At 34.5% G+C, this 22141-nt stretch overlaps 1 protein-coding gene across 1 annotated transcript in view; it reads left to right on the top strand.

Annotated features, from left to right (window-relative positions):
- Positions 1-7980: 7980 nt before the first annotated feature.
- LOC133206247 (RNA-binding protein 39-like) overlaps positions 7981-22141 on the top strand; it is a 28346-nt gene continuing 14185 nt past the window's right edge. The window contains exons 1-5 of the mRNA XM_061342196.1: positions 7981-8059; positions 15150-15212; positions 16512-16552; positions 17954-18028; positions 19387-19614. Of these exons, the coding sequence (XP_061198180.1) occupies positions 15159-15212; positions 16512-16552; positions 17954-18028; positions 19387-19614 (398 nt within the window). The 5' untranslated portion in view covers positions 7981-8059; positions 15150-15158. The remainder of the gene's footprint in view (positions 8060-15149; positions 15213-16511; positions 16553-17953; positions 18029-19386; positions 19615-22141) is intronic.

Raw genomic sequence — 22141 nt, 5'->3', positions numbered from 1 at the left:
CACATAGGGTTTAATATTGATATAAAGTTAACAAAATCGAACATTTTTCCCTTCTTGGTAACCATAGCAATATTGTTGTATTTTTCATCAAACTTTATCAATCTATGATATTCAACTTTAGTTCTACCAGATAAGTACTATTCAAGGTGAGTCAAATAATATGTTTCTTGATAAAAAGGTAAGTAAATTCCTAAAGCAGCAAAAAAAAATAAAAAAATATCACTTTAAACAACTGGTACGTTGTTTCCATGGTTACACTGCATAGTAACAATTAATCCCAATTTTTCTTATGTTGTCGGTGTTGCAAGGTCTTAAGGATGTATATGTGCCAGTCATGAATTTTATTGTTTTCCCTCAAGATAGTAGCATTAACCCAATCTTTGCAACAGATTTTACATGGATACACTGTGTTACCATGGCAACCATGAAAGTTATTTTTAGAATAATATTGCCAATACCTGATTACTTAAGGTCAAATATTTTTATTGTTTTTTCTTAGGTTGTTGATTGAGTTTGATCATGTAACACCTATCATTATTGAATATTTAGCATTTTTCAGCATTTTTCAGCATCTAAAATGTATTCCAAATGTACCCATGGTTACCACTTACTTAGAGATAAATTCTAAATAGTTTCTTTTTAGCAGAAGTGGCAACAAGGTGTCATGTTTTTGTGAGAATGGTTTGTTTGTTTTTCTTAGTCTTAATTAAGGCTTAATAAAGAATTAAAGTAGCTGAAAATCTCAATTTTTCCAATTTTTCTGGCTGTTACCATGGCAACCAAAACACATAGCAACGAAATTTTATTTAAATATGTTTATGGTGTCAAGTTATAATAATGGGCAAAGTTTCATCAAAATCGGTGACCATGCGTGGCAAAGAAGTTTAAGTAATTACAGAGAATCGCTATTAATTAAGTATTATTATCCATAAGTCCATTTTTATTGTGACGCTGTCAATCGTATGTGCTAGCCAACATGATACTGCATCCACAGTAAGAATTATATCCCTCTTGCCTTATATTTACATCAACCAACGACAATAATCCTTAAAGTTTGAATGAGTTTATTTTGTCTCCACGTGTTCGGTCGTGACAAGAACTTTTTTCTCGGTTCACATCCCAATGGGCTGTCATCCTCACGTCCACGGGTCCTGAGTCCATTCGTGGCCGTGGGACCACTGACCAACTCCATTCGGTTTTTATGGGTTTACTGGGTCCGAACCTGTGAAAGCCCCAGTTTGATTGGTGCTTCTCAATGAGAGAAGCTGGCTAAAATACAAACAAACATAGAGAGTTTGTTATGGGTCCAACGGCGACGAGTGGACTCAGGACCCCTGACGTTGTGAGAATGATGATACGTAATAAATGACTACACGTATCTTGTGCATCACTACTTGTTATATGGGATAATTATCTATATTTGTCTTGATTTGCTTTGATTCGGAAGTCGTCAGCATTCTTTAATAACACTAGATGTAGGGCTTCGCTACTTCATTTTCTAAAGTACTGGTATTTAGTACGGTAAATTATTGACGTTTTCCGGATAGATATATGTCTTGATAAACCATCAAATTGTTGATTTCTCGGATTTTATTTTCTTTTCCTCTATTAAGTAAGTTCTGTATGATACAATTCACGATGCTGAGTGCTTTAGTGAACATTTTGTAGATCGAGTTACTGTCTTGAGTGACATCCCTCATCAGATCGTCGACAATATCTATATTCCGTTCAAGATATCCGATTTTAGATCATCAAAGAGGTCTTCCATAATTTTCATCCCGGGAATCCCTTACATCAGTTCATCATAAAGAGGTTGCAATCACTTATAGACCCGAAAGATTTTTTTTTGCTATATACATACAGGATTGATTCATAGAGAACCCATGCAACAACAATTCTCTGATCCAAGTAGATTTTCCCGACATGGTTGAACATACAACAATCACTGCATAAAGATGCGAACCCCCCCCCCCCCCCCGAAGTTTCTTCTAGAAAAAGTCACGGTAGCTCAGTCAGTAGAGCGCTCCCTCCGTGATTGGAAGGTCGTGTGTTCGAATCACGGCCGCGACTGACCTAAGTCGATTAAAAAAATAGGTAGCAACTGTTCCTTCGCCAAGCTCTCGACACTTTGAAGTGAAAATTGCGGGTCTTTCGGATGAAAGCTTAAAAACAGAGGCCCCGTGGCATGGTAGGCGTTGGCATGATGAAGAACCCTTACTGCTCAATGGCACTGAGTGCCGAGGAAATGTCTAAATTTGAAGCCCTTCACCGGTATATGGTGACGTCTCTATATGAGTGAAAGATTCTCGAACGGGACGTGAAGCAACATTCAATTTATCAATCTTCTAGAAAAGGCGGAGGAGTATCGTTTGGAAAAAGAGTAGTATAGCCTTAAGGAGAATATAATTCGTGAAGGAGGAGGGGTGAAATGAGGTCCTCCTTGACTCACACGTTTATGTCTCTTCGTAGAACGAGAAAATATGTGCCAACAAACAGACCATGGACTGCATGAAAATCTGTAACGCTCCCTCCCTCCCCCCCCCCCAAGTACTAATGACCTTGGACACCCTTTAGAAAGAAAGACCACTCTTAACTTGATAAAGAGAGTCATATAGATGAAGAAAAGATATAAATAGTCCATCCCCGCCCTACCAATTTTTTTTTCTTCTTTTTCCCGTTTGGACCTTTTATTTTTATTATTTGTTGTTGTTTTTTTCTTGTCGGAAACTTTTATGAGTCGTTTACGGTAAATCCCCCCAAACAAAATAGTTTTTTCGGCTGTCGTGGATTTTTTTTCTCTTTTTTTTCTGAGTCGGATTTTTTTTTTTGGCATGGGTCTGCCTTCCCCCTTCTCATGAGAAAAAAATTCCCGAAATTGAAATCCCGAAACCTTGGATGTAATGATGAGAGATTTGAAAAAAAAAATCAATTTGAATGTTGAAGGGAAAAAAGATTTCTTTCAAGGAGATTTCTGTCTTATCAATTGTGTATTAAGTTAAAGCTATTTCTTTCATAAAAAAGGGTGAAGAATCATCTGAGTTCGGGTGCAAGTGAGATCGGCACTTAGTGAAAATGGCACTTGAGGATATGCAAAACTGCACTTAAATAAGAATTGAGTTCTATGTGTTACGTCGTGTACTCAGCCTGTGTGGAGTTCCAAGTGTTCTTTGCTAATTGTTGTTAGTGTTTAATTTCATTGTATCTCTACGCTTTTAAGGTGGTACCAAAATTCCGAAAATATGAATGGTACTGGTATGGAAATGTCAATTACAACAATATTAAATCAAGCGCCCTCTACTGTTGCTGACCCAAAAAATCAAATGGTGGATCGAAATTATATATATTGTATATATTGATTATATTTGAAAAAATTCTATTTACAGCATGTTAGCATGTTAACATTACTTGTTGATGTACCTCATTTTTGTCTAAAAATAAACAGTATGAAATATTGTGCATTTGATGATATACTTTTCGTGATATATTGGTTTTTGGAGACCAGGTCTTCAAACAATCTGTTGGAATTCCCATGGGTACCAATTGCGCCCCGTTGTTAGCAGACCTATTTTCGTATTTATATGAAGCAGAATTTATTCAAAATCTTATACATGAGAAAAAGAAATATTTTGCTATGGCCTTCAGCTCGACATTTAGATATATCGACGATGTTTCATCAGTTAACAATTATAGTTATTTCCATTCATATGTCGACCCGATATATCCCAGTAAGCTTGAAAAAAAAGATACCACAGAGTCTGACACATCTGTTTCTATTTGGATATTTTACTAGAAAAAAAATCGTTAATGGTAATCTAACAATTAAAGGCTTTATGATAAATGTGATTACTATACCTTTTCTATCGTCAACTTCCCTTACGCAGCAATATATCCTTATCACAAGCACAAGGGGTGTTTATCTCTCAGTTGATTCGATACGCAAGAGCATTCTCTACCTATGAACAATTTCTAAAACAGACTAGAATCTACACTACCAGAAGATACTTCCATATCAATGTGACAAAACATGGCTTTGCTCTTCTTGAGAAAAAAATTTTAGATAACATTTTCCTATACTTTCATATGTTAAATTCTGATAGTGCATTTTTTTTTCATTTTCAAAATATTCCTATGTAAAACATTGATCCCTCATTGTTGTCCTACCCTACCCCCCAGGGGTCAAGATTTGAACAAACTTAATCTACACTTTCTACCTGAGGATGCTTCCATATTAATATGACTAATCATGACTCCTCCATTCTTGAGAAGAAGATTTTTGAAGATTTTTTTTCCAAAATATTCCTATGTAAAACGTTGATACCTCATTGCTGTACTACCATATCTCCCGGGGTCAAGATTTGAACAAACTAAGTCTACACTACCTGAGGATGCTTCCATATCAATATGAACAATCATGTCTTTGCTGTTCCTGAGAAGATTTTTTTCCTATATATTCCTATGTAAAACTTTGATCCCCCATTGTGGCCCCACTCTTCCCCGGGGGGTCATGATTTGAACAAATTTGAATCTACACTATGTAAAAAAAAGTTTCATATAAGTTTCAAATTTTTTTGTCCAGTGGATCTTGAGAAGAAGATTTTTAAAGATACCACTAAATTTTCACTAATTCTTAATTATCTCCATTTGAAAGAGGGTGTGGCTCTTCATTTAACCAAACTTGAATTCCCTTCACCCAAGGATGCTTTATGGCATGTTTGGTTGAAATTGGCCCAGTGGTTCTGGAGAAGAAGTCGGAAATGGGAAAAGTTTACAGACTGACAGACAGGCAGACGGCTAGACGGACGGACGGACAGATGGACGACGGACAAAATGTTATCAGAACAGCTCACTTTAGCTTTCAGCTCAGCAGACCTAAAAATATTGAAAAAATTTCTTCTCAAGAACATAAAAGCCATGATTAGTCATATTAGTATGGAAGCATCCTCAGGTAGAGTAGATTCAAGATTGTTCAAATCATGACCCCGGGGGTTGGGTGGAGCCACAATGGGGGATCAAATTTTTACATAGGAATAAATAGTACAAAATCTTGAAAATTCTTTTTCTCAAGAATAGCAAAGTCTTGTTGAGTCATTTTCATATGGAAGCATTCTCAGGTATTGTAGATTTAGGTTTGTTCAAATCATGATCCCCGGGGGTAGGGCGGGGCGACAATGGGGGATCAAATTTTTACATAGGTATATATATGAGGGAAAATTCTTCTCAAGAACATCAAACCCAATCTTATTAATTCAGAAGCATCCTCAGGTAAAGTAGTTTCAAATGTGGTCTAATCATGTCCCTGGTGGTATGACAAGGCCTCAGTAGAAGATCAAATGTCGAAACCACATTTATCTTTAAACCTTTCAAAACTGCACTGATTTCTGCTTTTTACTTGCCAAAGTGCTCAGAGGCATGTTCAACACAGCGAGCGCTCGCGAACATTTCTTTTGGAACGATAAGGAATTTTGGCGAGCGCTCTCGAACGTTCGCTCTGTTGAACAGGCCTCAGGTGAGTGATGTTGCCGATGAGCCTCTTGTTTGAAATACCTGTACCTTTTCTGAGTCACCTACAGAACAGTGCGATGCTGACCTCGTGACTTTAAATTTGAACTTTGACCTCCTGTTCAGAATTGTCCATAATGCTGTCATAAACTATATTAATTAGCAGAAGCACTTCATGTCATATCTATTGAAAACTATCAGTGGTACAATTTATGTGACCTTTGACCTACTATACAAGAATCTTCCGAGCCGTTAATCCAACCTTTATCTTTTGAATTTTGAGAGGTAGTCTCTGATAAGTGCACTGTATTACATTGCATATTTATAATTACCTTAATATATTGCACTTCTAAACTGTATGATACAGTCATGTTTACATAAACTGTAATACTCATATGAAAAAATCACACTTTATATATATTATTTTTTATTATCTTCTGACAAAAATCAATTTATATGTGTATATCAATGATTGAACTGAATGAAAGTGAATTATAATCCCCATTCACCTGCGCACATTTACACACAGCTAGGTGTAAATTTCACGTAAATACAATTTTAACTCCTGGTATGTAAATATAAGTTTGCAATCCTTTCATATGCACAAGCAAACTGTGGAAATCAGTATTAATTTTGCAATTTCAAAGCATTCTGTAAATACTTAGCATATATACTTTAGTGTTGTACAGTCAACTATTTGTTCTTTCTATATACACTAAAAGAATATTCTTTTTTCACCCATCCATGCAGTTCCATTTCTTCGGCATTTCTTTTTCAAACGTTATTTCCACAATATTTGGATTTATCGTCACAGCAGAAGATTACTGTTCTTTCTAACATAGGATATAATACACTTTTCAGAGGCTTTTATCTGCACACGCGAGTAAATTTTGTTACGCGTTCACGTGGCTGAACATACACCAGAAAAAAAGAAGATGGGCGAACAAGGAAAAATGCCTGCTTCTGCAATAAAACTGGGACTCGGAAATTTTCGTATCTTATGATTGGTCAGCAACAAAACTACTTTGTTAAAAAAAAAATCACCCTGACTCTACACAAACGTACTCTGAAGTTGAAATTAAAAGGATGCTGGAGTTCTTTAATGACAACATTTTTGTAGTCTTCGGAGACCAGGTATTCCAACAAACTGTTGAAATTTCGATGGACACTAATTGCGCTCCTATATTAGCTGATTTTTTTTATATTCCTTTGAAGCAGAATTTATTCAAAAACTTATACTTGAGAAGAAGAAAATAGTTGCTGTGGCCTTCAACTCGACATTCAGATATATCGACGACGTTTTATGAATTAACAATTATAGTTACTTCCATTCATATGTCGATTCGATAAATCCCAGTGAACTTGAAATTAAAGACACCACAGAGTCTGCCATATCTGTTTCATATTTGGATGCTTTCCTGACTAAACACAATAAGGGCCAACTAATAACAAAATTGTATGACAAACAAGATGACTTCAGCTTTTCCATCGTCAGCTTTCCTTATTTAATATGTAGTAACGTTCTGCTATCACCTGCATATGGTTTTTAAGTCTCCCAACTTATTCGATATTCAAGAACATGCTCTGAGTACGATCAATTTTTAAATCGAGGCAGGCTACTAACAGTTATGTTGATGTTACAGGGATTTCAAAAAACTGTTTAAAGTCTGCATTTTGTAAAGTCTATGGTCGTTATAATGACCTTGTCAACAAATAATTATGTAACCTTTCATTGGGTAGTATTCTACGAAAGCCTATTAGGATCAATCTATAGAGCAAAAAAATTTTAAAGTCGTTATAACGCCTTTTGCAGGCTAAAATGCTCATTTTACATGCGTCTTTAAAACGGACATATTGAAATTAAATGATTACCAACTTCAGCATCGGATGAAACATGGAAGAACCTGTATTGCAGTTACATTGTTATGCATTTTTCCTTTTTTTCCCCAGAATTTTAAGTTTTATTTATAAGCCATAACTTTACATTTAAATTTTTTGTGTATTTCCTCATGACTGATGAATTACTGTACACAATAAACTCTGAGCATCATTAGAGACTAGGTACGCATGCAGGTAAGTGCGCGCGACACTTTAATCTTCCTTGAAAGATTCTTCGGGTTTATCGGTATTGTACAGTAGAATGTCCCCCTAAAAAAAATTCTTCCGGAAAGCTGACTCTATCTATAGTATCTAGTAAGATTTTATATATATATATATATTTCGCTATTAGTTAAACGACTGTATGAAAGATATATCTGTATTTGTCTAATCTGTTATTATTATATTTTAATTAAATCTAAAATACTTCAAAATGTTTAAGTGTTCAAAGTAGTATTAATGAACGCACATACTCATGTTACACGAATCATATACGAACAGCCTAACATGCAGTTATAAACCGGAACTCCCTGATTTTGTTCGAGGGCACCCCAAAACCTAGGAAAACGTATCACGGTCATTGTCATCACATTTGGAACTGAAAATACCAAAAAGAAGCAATTACTAATTACCTTACCTGTCACGTTTAATAAGGGGGACGAGGAAAAACTGTAAGAACAAGGTTTGTTTTGTAGAAATAGCTTAACAAAAAAAAATCTGTGAAATTTCAATATGTTTACGTAGCGTCATGTTGACGTTTTCGAGTCTGTATGATTCCTGCCCGTCGAATGAACTAAAAAGTCAACAGGACAATATGATATGGAAACAGTGACAAGAATTTATATTTTGATCGCTTAATAAAATTATATGATACTTTTTGTCTTCATTATGCTTAGACGTAATTAGTACAATTATTTAATCCGAAAATCCTCTGACTATATCCCTCACTTCAAAAATAACGTGTACAACAGGTTGGGCACACCCCACCAAATGGTCATTTAACCCCCGTTTGGTGGTCAATCGCCCATATCAGAGTCGGTATTTACTGACCATTTGGGAGAGAAAAACCGTTTTGTTCAATTCCGCAGAATGGCGTGAAATGGCGCATAATATTAACTTGTGGGGAATGAAATATAGACAATTATCAGTGCTCTAAATGAAAAAAATCAGAAATTCAACATGGTGTTTTTTTTTGCAGTATCGTTCAAATAATTGACAAAATCATCACCAACGTAAACAAGTGCAACGTTTCTCCATTTTAACTTAAAAAGAAAAATTTTCTCCTTCCCAAACATTGTTGCACCTGTCAATCGTGTTTCTTACTTTCTATTTCTATCATCCAAGCAACCAATCAAATAATTTAAACCAATAAAAAATTATGGTCTTTTTCGAACCTGGTCAAAAGTCTGATTTAACTACAGAGGCACATTAGTGTTAATTTTCAATTAGGAAATAAAAGAAAAGAGAGGAATTTGCTTTTATTTTGTTTTATTTTGTACGCCCTGGCTTTATTCTTTATAAAAATAGGATATACAGTGAGATCATGATATTATAATTATTGCTTAAAAATGATGTTCTTGGAATAAAAACAAGAATAATTTCAACTGTCACTTTGTTAATCTTTTATTCAAAATCATCGATTAAATATAGTAGATTTATCATAAATATGCATAGTAAACCACAAAAGGTCGCACAGAAATCGTAACTTCATCCTAAAAGAAAAAAAATAAATGTTACATTCGAATGTACAAAAAATGAATATTATAGCAATAAGTGCCCACCATACCAATAATGCATGAGGAGCTATTGTTTAACAGGATTTTATAGAGATTTATTTGGACGAAGATCCAAAGATCGATTGAAAGTTAACTTCTACAGAGTTAGACCATTGGTCTAAATAAAATTTTTATCCAACTAGACACAAAAAAATATTTTTTGGGATTGATTGTGCAAGAAGTTCGGCCATCACAGACAGCTGTATGTATCGTTGTTACGAAGTTCCACAGAAATTACACATGGAAAATCTACCGAACTGTATTAATTGTGCAAGGAATATGTTAACTAAAATTCCCCGATGCCCATGCCAATGCGCCTTTGTGTTATTTTAATAAAAATTGGATTTAAATAAAAAAGACCACCATTTGGTCAGTAAAACCGACTCCGATATGGGCGATTGACCACCAAACGGGGGTTAAATGACCATTTGGTGGTGTGTGCCCAACCTGTACAAGGGCAGAAGTGGGGATTAACAATTATTATTTTAAATCGTCTAATCATGCTTCTATCAATAGAACATTTTCGGATCACTGTTATTTTTTGTGACAAGTGTCATATAGATAGAACGTTCTATCATTAAAATGATATTGTCCTACGGACCCGGTTTAACGCTAGAATTCGTTCCATGTATTGGCAATGTAACATAAAAAACACGGGCGATAACTCGAGCTCTGTGCATTTTCTATAAACAATCCAGAGAGTTCCAGATGTCAACATGGCTCGTAACTTTGAAGTGAGGAAAAATTATTCTAAGTGTCATAATGCGACCATGAGGTACTTAATAAGTAAATAACATAATCATACTTTTCCTCACTGACTAGAAAACAAATGTAATTGTTGCAATTAAATGAGAGGAACTAGTAAGTTGATAGAACTTGTTTCTGATCCTTTTGATTGTCAATAAAACATGTTCAAAACAGATGTAATTGATGCAGGGTTCTCACTAGGATTTTGCTAACTTGAGTCCCAGGACTCAAGGTTTCTGAGAAGGTTGCGTCCCAGCTAAATTTGATGCGTCCCAGAAAAATTATGTTGAGTCCCAACTAAATTATTGCAGTATCCTTCCATCCAAACATCAATGAAAATCTTTATCATTTTATCAGTTTGTTTACGCAATATTAACATATTCAAGTATATAAACTGGTAATGCATTCAAGCTATATTCTAAAATACACGCGTAATCAATTGCCATAAAAATAACTTGGTGTTTATAAAGCTAAAATTAACTGTTGCATAATCAACTAGTACCCAGAAGTTGACTGTATACAATCACAGGTGTCATGTGCAATGAGGCGTAACTAATCCTGTCGGTCGTCTGCACTGGGTGAAATTCACGAGATAATCAAGCCGCATTGTGTATACAAGCAGTAATTATGGTTTCTACATGTAGATAACACTCAAGATTCAAAAGTGTTTTTAAAAAAAAGCTGCAGTGTGTTTACAGCTGTCGGAGTTTGGCATGCGACACTATTATGACTATGGACTAATAAACATGAAATATCTTAATATCAATTCCTGTTTTAAAAAAAGAGAAGTACGAGGGGTTATCAAAAAGTTCGTGGACTAGCGCCATAAAAATAAAACCGCTATATGTACATCAATGAATTTTTAAACAATTAATAAGCATCATCTTTTCTAACTGTAAAATAAACTATAAATCATAAGTTTTATTTTTTTAGTGAATCGTAAATGTTTTTGTAAGCAATGGTATGTCCAGGCGGCGCAACCTCGAAAAGAACGTATTTTACACCTGAGTGTAACTTAGAAAAACTCTATCTTACATGAGCATTTGGCATCCGAAAATCCAATTATTTCACTCAAGTGATATGACACAATTTTTTCGTAAAAGTTGCAAGTTTTACTTCATTCTGTACATTCAATGAAATTTTATCGTAAATTTTATTTTGAATGTCCAAACAAAAAAGGGGTTAAAAATAACGTCGAAAGGGGGTAGGGTATCATTTTACAACATTCTATAAGGTTTCAGCCCCTGGAAAACCTGGCATAGCCTTAGAAAATGTTTAACAGGTTACAGAAAAATAAAATTCATCCAAAATACTTGTTTTTAAATACCAAAAGAGATTCAGCAAGAAAAGAAACACACGGTTAATATCGATTTGTAGCCAGGGTGTCCAAAGTCAGTCACATCGAAAAGTGACGTTGATCATTGGTTGACATTGAACGCCGACAAGAAAAATTATGTGGCAAAATCAAGAGAGGATCTTTTCCTATGTATTGATTTAATAATTACAATATTAATGCATTGAAATCAGGAGTTCATGACATTGTAAATTCATATAAACTTGACGGATTTAGGTCTTTACTTTACTCCAGAGAATCTCATCAAGATAAGTGTATTGAGGCAGAAGGAGCGTGCATTGAGAATTAATGACGTTGTCGGACGTCATGAAACTAAACGGCGACAGCGCCGGGTGATCATATAATTCCCTTTTTATTTAATGATAATTTGGCAAATAATCAACATATCAAGCTGAAATTTTCAACACTTCTTCAAATTTTGTTGTTTTATGTTCCCTATAAATTTTGTAATCAACGACTACATAGTATTAATTTTATCGCATCAGTCCACGAACTTTTTGATAACCCCTCGTAAGTATAAGAAAAGTTGTTTCTTGGATAAACTTTATGATAGTTACAGGAAGGTTTCGATTAAATATTTCTTTGACAAATCCTAACATCTAAATTCCCCGTTTTCGAAATCACCCGAATTTTCTCGCTAACGAGGACGCGTCCGATCATGAGTCCGCGGACGCATCGTTTTTAAGAACCTTGCGTCCCAAGTAATTTTGCTGCGTCTAGGACGCAGATTCTTGCGTTAATGAGAACCCTGTGATGACAATAATTACCCAAGGTGACACTGGTTTTATGTTAATGTTACCAGGATGAAAATTAAAAAAAATTAAAAATTTGGGAAAATGTTGCTTTATTTGTTAAAAAAATTGTGTAAGATAAATGTGTCGCAAAATTTCTAAATAAAATCAAAAAGGAATTAATACTTTGTGGAAATTTGTTTATGTTATACTCAATGAAAAGTTAGTAAAAAATAGCAACATGCAGGGATTTATCAGTACCTTCTCAGGGGCCGGAATTCGGCCCCATTCCCAATACGTTCTATTTCCACTATGGAAGAGTTATACTTCCTAGTGCGCTCTTTTGTGAAAAAGTCGGAAAATGTACAAATCTCACGGGATTTCTGGGACAAACATAACATAAAGATGTAAACAATATGTTGAATGTTGATGAACAAATCCTAAGAAAATGCAAACGAAATATTTTATTGTTGTGAACTTTATATACATCAAGAGTAGGAATGACAACGATATCAATTTATATCTATTGTGGATCGTATGTATCTATTTATCGTATGGTACCTCTAAATACAATACACATGCCTCGGAAATGTCGCATTTTTTATTAATGGATGATAAATTTAGGATTCTCGCTCTCTTACATATGTCTGTTAGTTCTACTATTCTTTAATTGGAATGACAAATACATTTAACATTTAAAATTGGATTGAGATTGGCATGTTTTGTATTATCCGCAACGCCATGCTGTCCCAGTCAGACGACCAAACGCGCCTCTAATTTTGAAGAGTTCACTAATGGAAATAGAACGTATTGAAAATAAGGTCAATTTTCCCAGTTTGGCAGTATTTTTTCCCAGTTGGTGAACAATGCTTTTATATTTAATTATCTTGGAAAACACAAAGTAGAATTGTCAGATTTTCTGTAGTTTTCCTTTATTTAACTCATTTAGCAAAGCTACAGTCAGAACACATGTTTAAAAACATCGTAAATAAGGGTGAAACGTTTACTGAATTTTGTAAACGTTTAAATGAACAGAAATAAACGAAATGGTACCGTTTAAACGGGAGAATATTTTATGTTCAATTTTATGGCTACTTACTCATGAAACACTAATTTAATAAACCATTCTTTCACTATAATGCTCATACTTACATTATTCTTTAAAATGTTACTTATTAGGGCCCCGCAAATATTTGCGGGTGCCCTATAGTAATCACTCTGTCTGTCGGTCTGTCTAGCTGTCTGTCTGTCCGTCCGTCTTTCTTCTGTCCACAAATTTTCTGTTTTTTTCTAATAACTTTTTTTAGGGTCGACCAATTAACTTCAAATTTTGTATGTTGGTTGAATAGGCAGTAAGACATATTTTGATGCTAAGTTTGGTTCTCAATGTCATCCGGTTTGGAGCTGGGGTGGTGGGGTAGATTCCTTATCTTTATATAAGGGTGAATGGGCAAAGAGAGATAACTGCTGAGAATGTTCCTATTGTAAACTAGAAAAGGCTGCAATGAATCTCTTGGGATTAATTAACTTTCCTCATGAAGAAAATCCAAAGCATTTATCTTATCTGCCACATTGAGATTAATTAACACTTCTGTCTGCAAATGAAGTTTGTTTTGAAGTTATGGTCAATTCTGAATGATGTTTACATTCTCTGAAATGTGGATTTAAATAACATGAATAATGTTCATACTTTATTTTGGTAAAATACACAATGAGTTATGATTTTATTGAATTCTAAAAACAAGTTTTAGATAAAGATATCTTTTTTATTACATGTATTATTTTTTCTTTTTCTTTTTTCTTTCTTTTTTTCTGCCTTATGTAAAATCAAGCATACTATTTATTTTAACAGGTATTCAGATAATAACCTCATTCTATCATTGCTGAAAAAGTTCTTATTGTAAACTTCGAAAAAAAGGTTGAGAGAGCAGTATAATTAATCCCCTGGGTTTGATTATCTTGCTGCTTGCAGAAAATTTTAGAGGGTTATCTTTCTGTCACTTTAAATTTGATTAACACCTTTGTCTGCAGCTGATGTTTGTTTTGAAGTTAAGGTCAAGCCTGGGTGATATTTGCATTCACTGAAGGCTGGCATTTTAGAAAACACATGCTTCATTCTTCTTTAAATATACATTTAATTGAGTTATTATAGATTAATGTTTTTTACTGCCTTTATGTAAATACTAGGATACTATTTACAGGTTGTTGGATATTTAGCAGTTGCTGTTGCTTATTCTTCTTTATATATTTTTAAATTTTTGTAATCAAGTAAAATTCTCTTTTACTGCCTTATGTAAATACAAAGAAACTATTTACAGGTTGTTGGATATTTAGCAGTTGCTGTTGCTTATTCTTCTTTATATATTTTTAAATTTTTATATTCAAGTAAAATTCTCATCCCCTAATCTGCACCCTTATATTTCTACCCCTCGGCGGGGCCCTTGCTGACTGGTCAGATTTCTAGTTGTTTTTCATATCAATGTCCCTTGTTTTCGCATTTTCATGCTTTCAGTTTGTTAAAGTGTATGACACTACACTGTCTACACCACAGGTCCTGCCATATCATGACTACTCTCTACTTTCGATTTAAGCGGAAGTGAAACAATCGGTCAACTTGTACAATGTTTCATATAAAAAGATGTCATCGTAGACTGTTGCTTGGCAGTTAATTTGGGAAATTTTAGTCTCAAAATTGGGAAAAATGAACGTTTTTTGGCATTGGGAATGGTACCATTTATCGGTACCATTTATATAAGGAAAAAAAAACGCTGTATATCATAAACTTAATGGGTGGCTCAATGGAAAATGAAAGTAGAAGGCAGAAAAGGTGTATCAAAGTGTCAAACCAAATCGAAAATTTACTGAACCAACCCAAAAAATTTTGGAACCATAACAGCCCTAACTGCAATTCACCAAAAACAAAAAATATATCCTATTACGATCCAGAAAATGTATACCTTTGTCACATATTCAGCATTTTATATTAATTTCTTATGGATTTTAATGAAATAAGAGGTATACCTTTACATCTATTGTGCTGCAATAATGAAGATATGTTTAGGGTCTGTAGGACCTATTTTAAATAATAACAAAATGCTTTGAATATAGTTATACATGTATATTATTTTTAGACTGTGAAATTATCTGTTATGAAATATTTTTCAGACTGAGAAAATGGCAGATGATTTAGATGTTGAGGCAATGCTGGAGGCTCCGTATAGGAAAGAGGCAAGTAATGTGGAGTTTCATTTCTGAGTATATGTTGAAGTCACTTTCCTTGTTATGGTTGTTGTGAGTCTAGTATTTTTTCAGTGTCATGTAAGTTCCTTGCGTGGCCTGTGGAGTGGGCAGCCATATACATTGTTGAAAATGGTTTGTGAAAAATGCTAGTGAAAACATGAAGGGACTAATTTGGCAAGATATGCATAATTTAGCTTTGCATTTACAAGAAGAATCTTGCATAAAGTCACCTTTTCTTAATTATGTTCCTTCAAGAATCCATTAATTAGAGAATACCATAGGTTAACTGTTAGTGATTAATTATCGAAGGATATGACAGATATATTTGGATTCTTTAGTCTGTTACAAGAGTAATTACTTTCTTTGTAATAAAGGTTTGTTTGGTTCTATCCATAGATATCTCCATAGTACCACTTCATGTACACAACAAAAGTGAAATTCCCATGCAAGTAGAAAGGTACTGATGGTTGTATGCCTATCAGACTCCATGAAGCCGATGTTCACTTTTTATTCATTTATTGCATTTCATTAAATGTTAAATATGACAAAGTAAACTCTATCTCTGATGAAAAAAAAATAATGAAAGTGAATATAATAAAATTTTTATGCCATTAAATTGTGAAAGACAACTGAATTTTGCCCCTCCCTCTCATCATAGGGTTGGCATAGCAAAGGAGGACTGTTGCCAGCTAAGGAAAGACAGAAGAGAAACTGAGATCGGCTCTGACTGATGATGTACTAATTTTCATCCCTATCTGAGATTTCTTTTCTGTATGAGAGCATGTGAGAATGTTTTCTTGTATGACAGCAGCATTCCTCAGGCATTTGCATTTTTAGATAATTTCTAAATACACTGAGAAATGCTTATATATTTACATGGAGGAATGCAAGATTGAAGACTAGAATTTGATTTCTTTGTGCTGATTTGACCTGAGGAGATTGACTTCACTCCAGAGCTGTCAGTGTGTGATAGTGTATGTTAATGTGTGACTAGAATGTAAGGCTTTATTGCAGGTTTACTCTTTCAGATTTGTAATTCGCATTGGTACGTAAACTTGATGTTGTAATGTATAACAAGCTTTTCAGTTGAAACATTTGGCAAGAAACTTTTCACCAGTCATGTTGATTTTGAACAATAAATTGATAAAGAGACTGAAGACAGTTGAAAAGCTTGTTGAGATAGTACTGGAAATGAATTTGAAGCATACTAATGCATTTTCTTGTCTTTTTCTTTTCTTCCTTTGTTTTTGACCTGGTGTGTGACTGATTGTTTGTTTGGGACAACAGGATGACGGAAGAGGAGATGCAGATAGAGATAGACAAAAGAGGTAAGATGAGATCAACATTTCCCCCTCTTTTCCTGCCTTAAAAAAAGGAATGTACATACCTTTACCTTTAAACAGAGATTAGCAAAGTTTATTACATCAGGATTGAACTCCTCAAATTAAGTTGATGAAAAGGTACTAAAAATTAATTTTATTTTTTTTAAGTGATGTCAGATATAGTTGACAGAATCTGTAGACATATTGGCTGCTGATGTAAACTCTATCACTGTGCCAAATGATGAAGGTTTATTAAACTTCCTGCGCAAAGCATATTTTTTCTTATATAAGGGGTAAAACATACCAAAGTTGAAAAATTTGTATTGATGTACTTTTGCTGTAGAAAACCATCTTCATTGCGACAGATATTGCAAACAACATATTACATTCCTTCATTAGACATTTCATTTTCTAGAATTCACACTCATGAGCACATGCCCTGAGCAAAAAGCAGCTGAAAACAAGAATGCAAAAGGAATTGCAACACTGTAGGCGTGTATTAATTGTTTTCCACATTGGTATATTGTAGATGTGTTCAGGGCCCTGCTTAAAGGATGTACATGTATTAGGGAGAGAAACTTTGCTATATTTCATAAGTCCTGTGTTGCATAAACTATCATCTCAAGAGTAATTTCTGTCATTTACAGGAGGCCACAAGTGTTCACTTTTCATTTGAATTTCATACAGTTAACCAGAGTTTGGCATGAGCTTAGCACAGATCAACAATTTCAATAATTTGGAAAACCCACAAATCTTATTGAAATTACATTTACTTAACTTGTAGGTGATGAGGAAAGAAAGAACAAAGAAATGTTTAATTCTTTAAAAATTAAGATCTTTATTGTAAAGGGAGTTTTAATGTCAAGTTCTGTATGTTATATCTAGGTATTCTCAATTTGTGGGTCCTATCAAAGGGGATAAATCTCGGCATTCTAAGCTGTTGAATTATGTCACATGTTAAACAAGGTACAGTATGTCAGATGGCAAGACTTAATTAATATTCAGGTGACATCCTGATCTTGCACTGTGTTGCCATCAGCTTGTAGAAAAGAATGTCTCTGAATTGGGGGTCAACTTTGTAGTACATGTATTCCATATTCCAAAAATCATTTTTTTTTTAAAAACACAGCCCAGTATTCATTCTTGTCTAAAACTTGTCAACATTGTTGGGGAGGGAGGATTTGTTGAAAATGAATTTAATGAAGATGAAACTTCTTCCTGTGTTTAAAAAGGACATGATATGATTATACATCTTCAATAGTAATACAATCCAGACATTTAAAGTAAAATTTTCATGATTAAAAGTTGGTTGGTATTATTGAAAATATCCCTAAAAATCTTTGAATTGCATTAATATAGACAAAAAATTACTGTTAAGCATATTTAGATGAGCTATTAATGTTGCAGGAAAAAGAGAAGTCGAGATAGAAGTCGTGACAGAGATAGAGACAGAGACCGAGATCGTGATCGTGAAAGACGCAGGTAAGTGACAACAAATATTCTTAATGGAATATTTTACTAATTAATAATTAAAAGTAGGGTAGCAGTGTTTTCCCTAATAACTGGCTACCAGCCAAATTGACCGCTTCAATTGATAAAAATGCCCCTTTGAAATAAAAAAAATAAAAATTTAATTGTCGTAAGGTCCACAAAGTTTTGTCATAAACTTCAACCCAAAGCCTGTTACAACTGATCTCTAACCCTTTACTTTGAAATGAAGGGAGAACACTGGGGTAGAGGTTCATTGCTGGAAAATAAACGTATTAATTAGAGATGCGCAATTTTATCAGTATACCGGTATATCGCGATTTTTTATTGCGCAATACATATCGTGATACGAAGATTAAAATACCGATATTTGGTACGTAACTATAAATTCCGGATATTATTCATTTATTTGTTCAATCTATTGAAATGACAATTACAGGAAGTGTAAAAATGTTGAAAACAGTTAAACAGCTGCGTCCAAACATTTTTTATATTAGATAAATAAATATTTAAAAAGTAAAGTTATGTTTTTATAGCATATTTTTAGGAAATGCAGAAATTCATACGAAATTGTAGTAAAAATTCTATGTAAAAATATCGCGATATTTTTGGGAAAAAATCGTGATATATCACGATACGAAATTTTTAGTGATACCCATCCGTAGTATTAATGTACTACAGTTATCTCAATTAAGGTATTCAATGTATAATGAAGGGATTTTGAACAATTTTAAATAATTTTAAACTAGTCAAAAATGCATTGCTAGATAACAATAAAAGTGAAATGAACCAAATTCCCGCGACTTATAACATGTAGGGAGACGGTCATTTTGAACGTTAAAAGTTTTTGAAGAGTTATCTCTCCTTGATGAAAAAAAAGAAAATTTTCAATATCTCAAAATTTCTGTGGTAAATAATTCATTTTATTTCATAGTTCAGTAAAGAGGGAGTTTATGCATATTTTCACCAAGAGATTTGTTTGAAATTTAAATTACTTTTTACAATATCTAATAAAAACATGCACTGCCCATAGAGTTCAATGTAAAATTCAAGGTGCAATTAATTGGACAGTAATCAAAATTTTATAAATTCTTTTGGTGGAGCATTTATATTTGATTACATGTTCAAAATGCTACCATGATTTAAAATATCGGACCATTCATTTATTAGGTACAAAATATGGTCATTATACATTGAATACCTTAATTTACACCTCCATATAATTAGTTTTTGCAAATCACTTCAATAGGAATATTACTGATTATATGTACATCTCCAGATAATTATCCACAGTTTTTCGAATGATACAGCATGGTTTTGTCAAGTCACTTGCATTTGAATCTTTTATGCAGGAGTAGAAGTAGAGATCGCCACAGAGACAGGGAAAGAGATCGGGACAGACATCGTGATCATGACCGACATCGAGGACGTGACCGTGACAGAGACCGAAGGGACAGAAAACGCAGTAGGAGTCGCGAAAAAAGAAGGAGGAGTCGCAGTAAATCCAAGGAAAGGAAAAGAACACCAGAACGAGAAAGAAAGCCACGCAGCAATAGCACAAGTCCAATGAGATATATCAGGTATGTATGGATCAGGGATGGGGTAATCGTAATCGAGTAATTGTAATCGATTGTAATGATTACTTTTTTCCAAGTAATCGACAGTAATCTGTAATCGAAGTGATTTTCGATTACTTGTAATCGTAATTTAATCGATTACATCTAAAATTTTCAATGTAATTATAATTACTTTTTCGATTACTTTCGATTATTTTATACATAAATGGATGTTATTTTGGAGAATTATTTCCAGTCAGTCACACATAAATATCAAATATAAACCACCCAGTGTAATGTTTGGATTTCCTAACTTTTATTATCATAAGTTTAATAATTTTCTTAATAAAATTTGCATTATAGACCTTCTGGTCTAGTACTTAATAATTCAGAAGTGTATTTCAACCATTTATTAATAAAACAAGATTTTTTCGTGACTGTGCATTTTACATTTGACCCACTTTCCTCATGCTGCATGTCATTTTTCAAATTTTAGATGTTGAAAAACTTTGTCTTGTAATAGAAAATTGTAAATAGCAAAAACAGATTTTAAGTGCTGTATTAACCCATTTCCTATGCGATACGACTGTAGTCGTAGTTTACCCTACCTTCGGAATACCACTCCAGTCGTTGTTTTCGTATAAGCGTCATAGAGGGCTCAGAATTACTGTATAAAAACCTGGATGAATAAAACGTTTACAAGATTTAGACAAAGTGGAAATTTCCCTTGCTCATGCGCATTAAAAATGAAACTAGATACCTATTCATGAGGGAAATTTTAGTTTAAAACAAAGAAATCTGAGGCACTGACGCGATCGTAATTTCAAAATGGCGGAGAGAGATGAAGGACTGAGCGATGGTAGCGATATAGAAGCAGAATATGACGAAGTAGAAGGATATGTGGGTGATATTGATCGAGAAATAAATCGTAGGGATGTTGATGATTGGATTTACAACATTTTTGACGAAGATGATGAAGACGACGCTGATTTCCTTGGGTTTCAGAACGAATGGGTGTCTGAAAATTTTTGACCACGTCTTGGAAATCCATTCAGAAAAGTTGGTGGCGCAACAGTTGAGCACCCGGAAGAGGCATCAGCTGGGCAGTATATGGAGTTGTTTTGGACCAACGAACTCCTTGACAGGTTAGTTCAAGAAACTAACAATTATGCGCGTCAGGAAAGAGAAAAAAACCCACCCCCTCCGTTTGCTCCAAAATGGACGCCTGTTGAAATGTCCGATATGAAGGCGTTTTTAGCCCTTTGTTTTGCCATGGGGATCCAAGACTTCCAGACAAAGCTGATTACTGGAGACAGAGTAAGTGGATGTTCACTACAAACTTCAACAGAGTAATGTCCAGGGACAGATTTTTCCTAATTTGGAGGTATTTACACATCCAGAACAACGAGATTCAGCCAGAAACACCTGACAAACTTTGGAAGATACGCTATCTTTTGGAATATCTCAACAACAAGTTTACAGAACTGTATGTGCCTTATGGGAACACAACTGTAGATGAAAGTATGATCAAATTTAAGGGAAGATTATCTTTTCGGCAATACTTACCTGCAAAGCCAGTAAAATGGGGTGTGAAAGTCTGGGCTCTGGCTGAAAGTGATACCGGATACTTGAGCAAGTTCCAAGTATACACTGGAAAAGAAAACAATCAAGAGAAAGGACTTACACACAGAGTTGTAATGGACCTGTGCCATCATTATTTTGGATCCAACCTGTGTGTGTACATGGACAATTTTTACACAAGTCCAGAACTTCTAAACGATCTTCATATCAGAGGAATCATGGCTTGTGGAACGGTGCGTGTGAACAGGAAAGGACTTCCGAAACACCTTCTGCCTAGCAAAGTAAGCCTTCAAAAACATGAGTTCCACGTTGCTCAGAAAGACACACTGACTTACTGTGTATGGCAAGACACAAAACCAGTAATCGTGCTTTCAAATTTCCATGATCCAGCCCACCGTGGTCAAGTTTCCAGAAGAGCTGCCGAGAATCGCGTGGTGCAGGTCCCACTCATGCTGGCTGATTACCAGAAAAATATGAAAGGGGTGGATCTCTGTGATCAAATGGTGGGGTATTACCAGCTGAACCACATCAAAGAAATGGTGGCGCCGCATTTTCTTTTATTTGATGATGGCATCGGCCCACAATGCGTACATTGTCGCCAAGGACATACACACTCATGCAGCAAGGGAAAGATGGCCTGGTTTTCAGGATTTTATAGAGGAGCTGGTAGAGGATCTTATTGGTGACACCAGGGCCAGAAGGGAACCACCAAAGGTTGACTGTGGGGGCAGGGCTACTGCTCATGACATCGTGAAACTGTTTCCAAAGAACAAAGTGTGCCGTGAGTGTTCGCTTTCTGGACCACAGGGACAGAGGATGGATGTCAACAATGTAACATTGCTGTGCACTTAGAGTGCAGTTCTAAGCACATTATGAGGATGTTGAAAAAGTAAATCAAATGCTCAGAAATCTGATTGTGTGTTCATTTGGATATTTTCCAAGGACTTGTTGTTTTCCCATAAATTTTATG

The sequence above is a fragment of the Saccostrea echinata genome, unplaced genomic scaffold (assembly GCF_033153115.1).
Source record: "Saccostrea echinata isolate AGI-Se365-2 ecotype Australia unplaced genomic scaffold, CSIRO_AGI_Sech_v1 ptg000054l, whole genome shotgun sequence".
Taxonomy (NCBI): domain Eukaryota; kingdom Metazoa; phylum Mollusca; class Bivalvia; order Ostreida; family Ostreidae; genus Saccostrea; species Saccostrea echinata.
The sequence above is the reverse complement of the archived record's forward strand: the minus strand, read 5'-3'. Positions and strand labels throughout refer to the sequence as shown.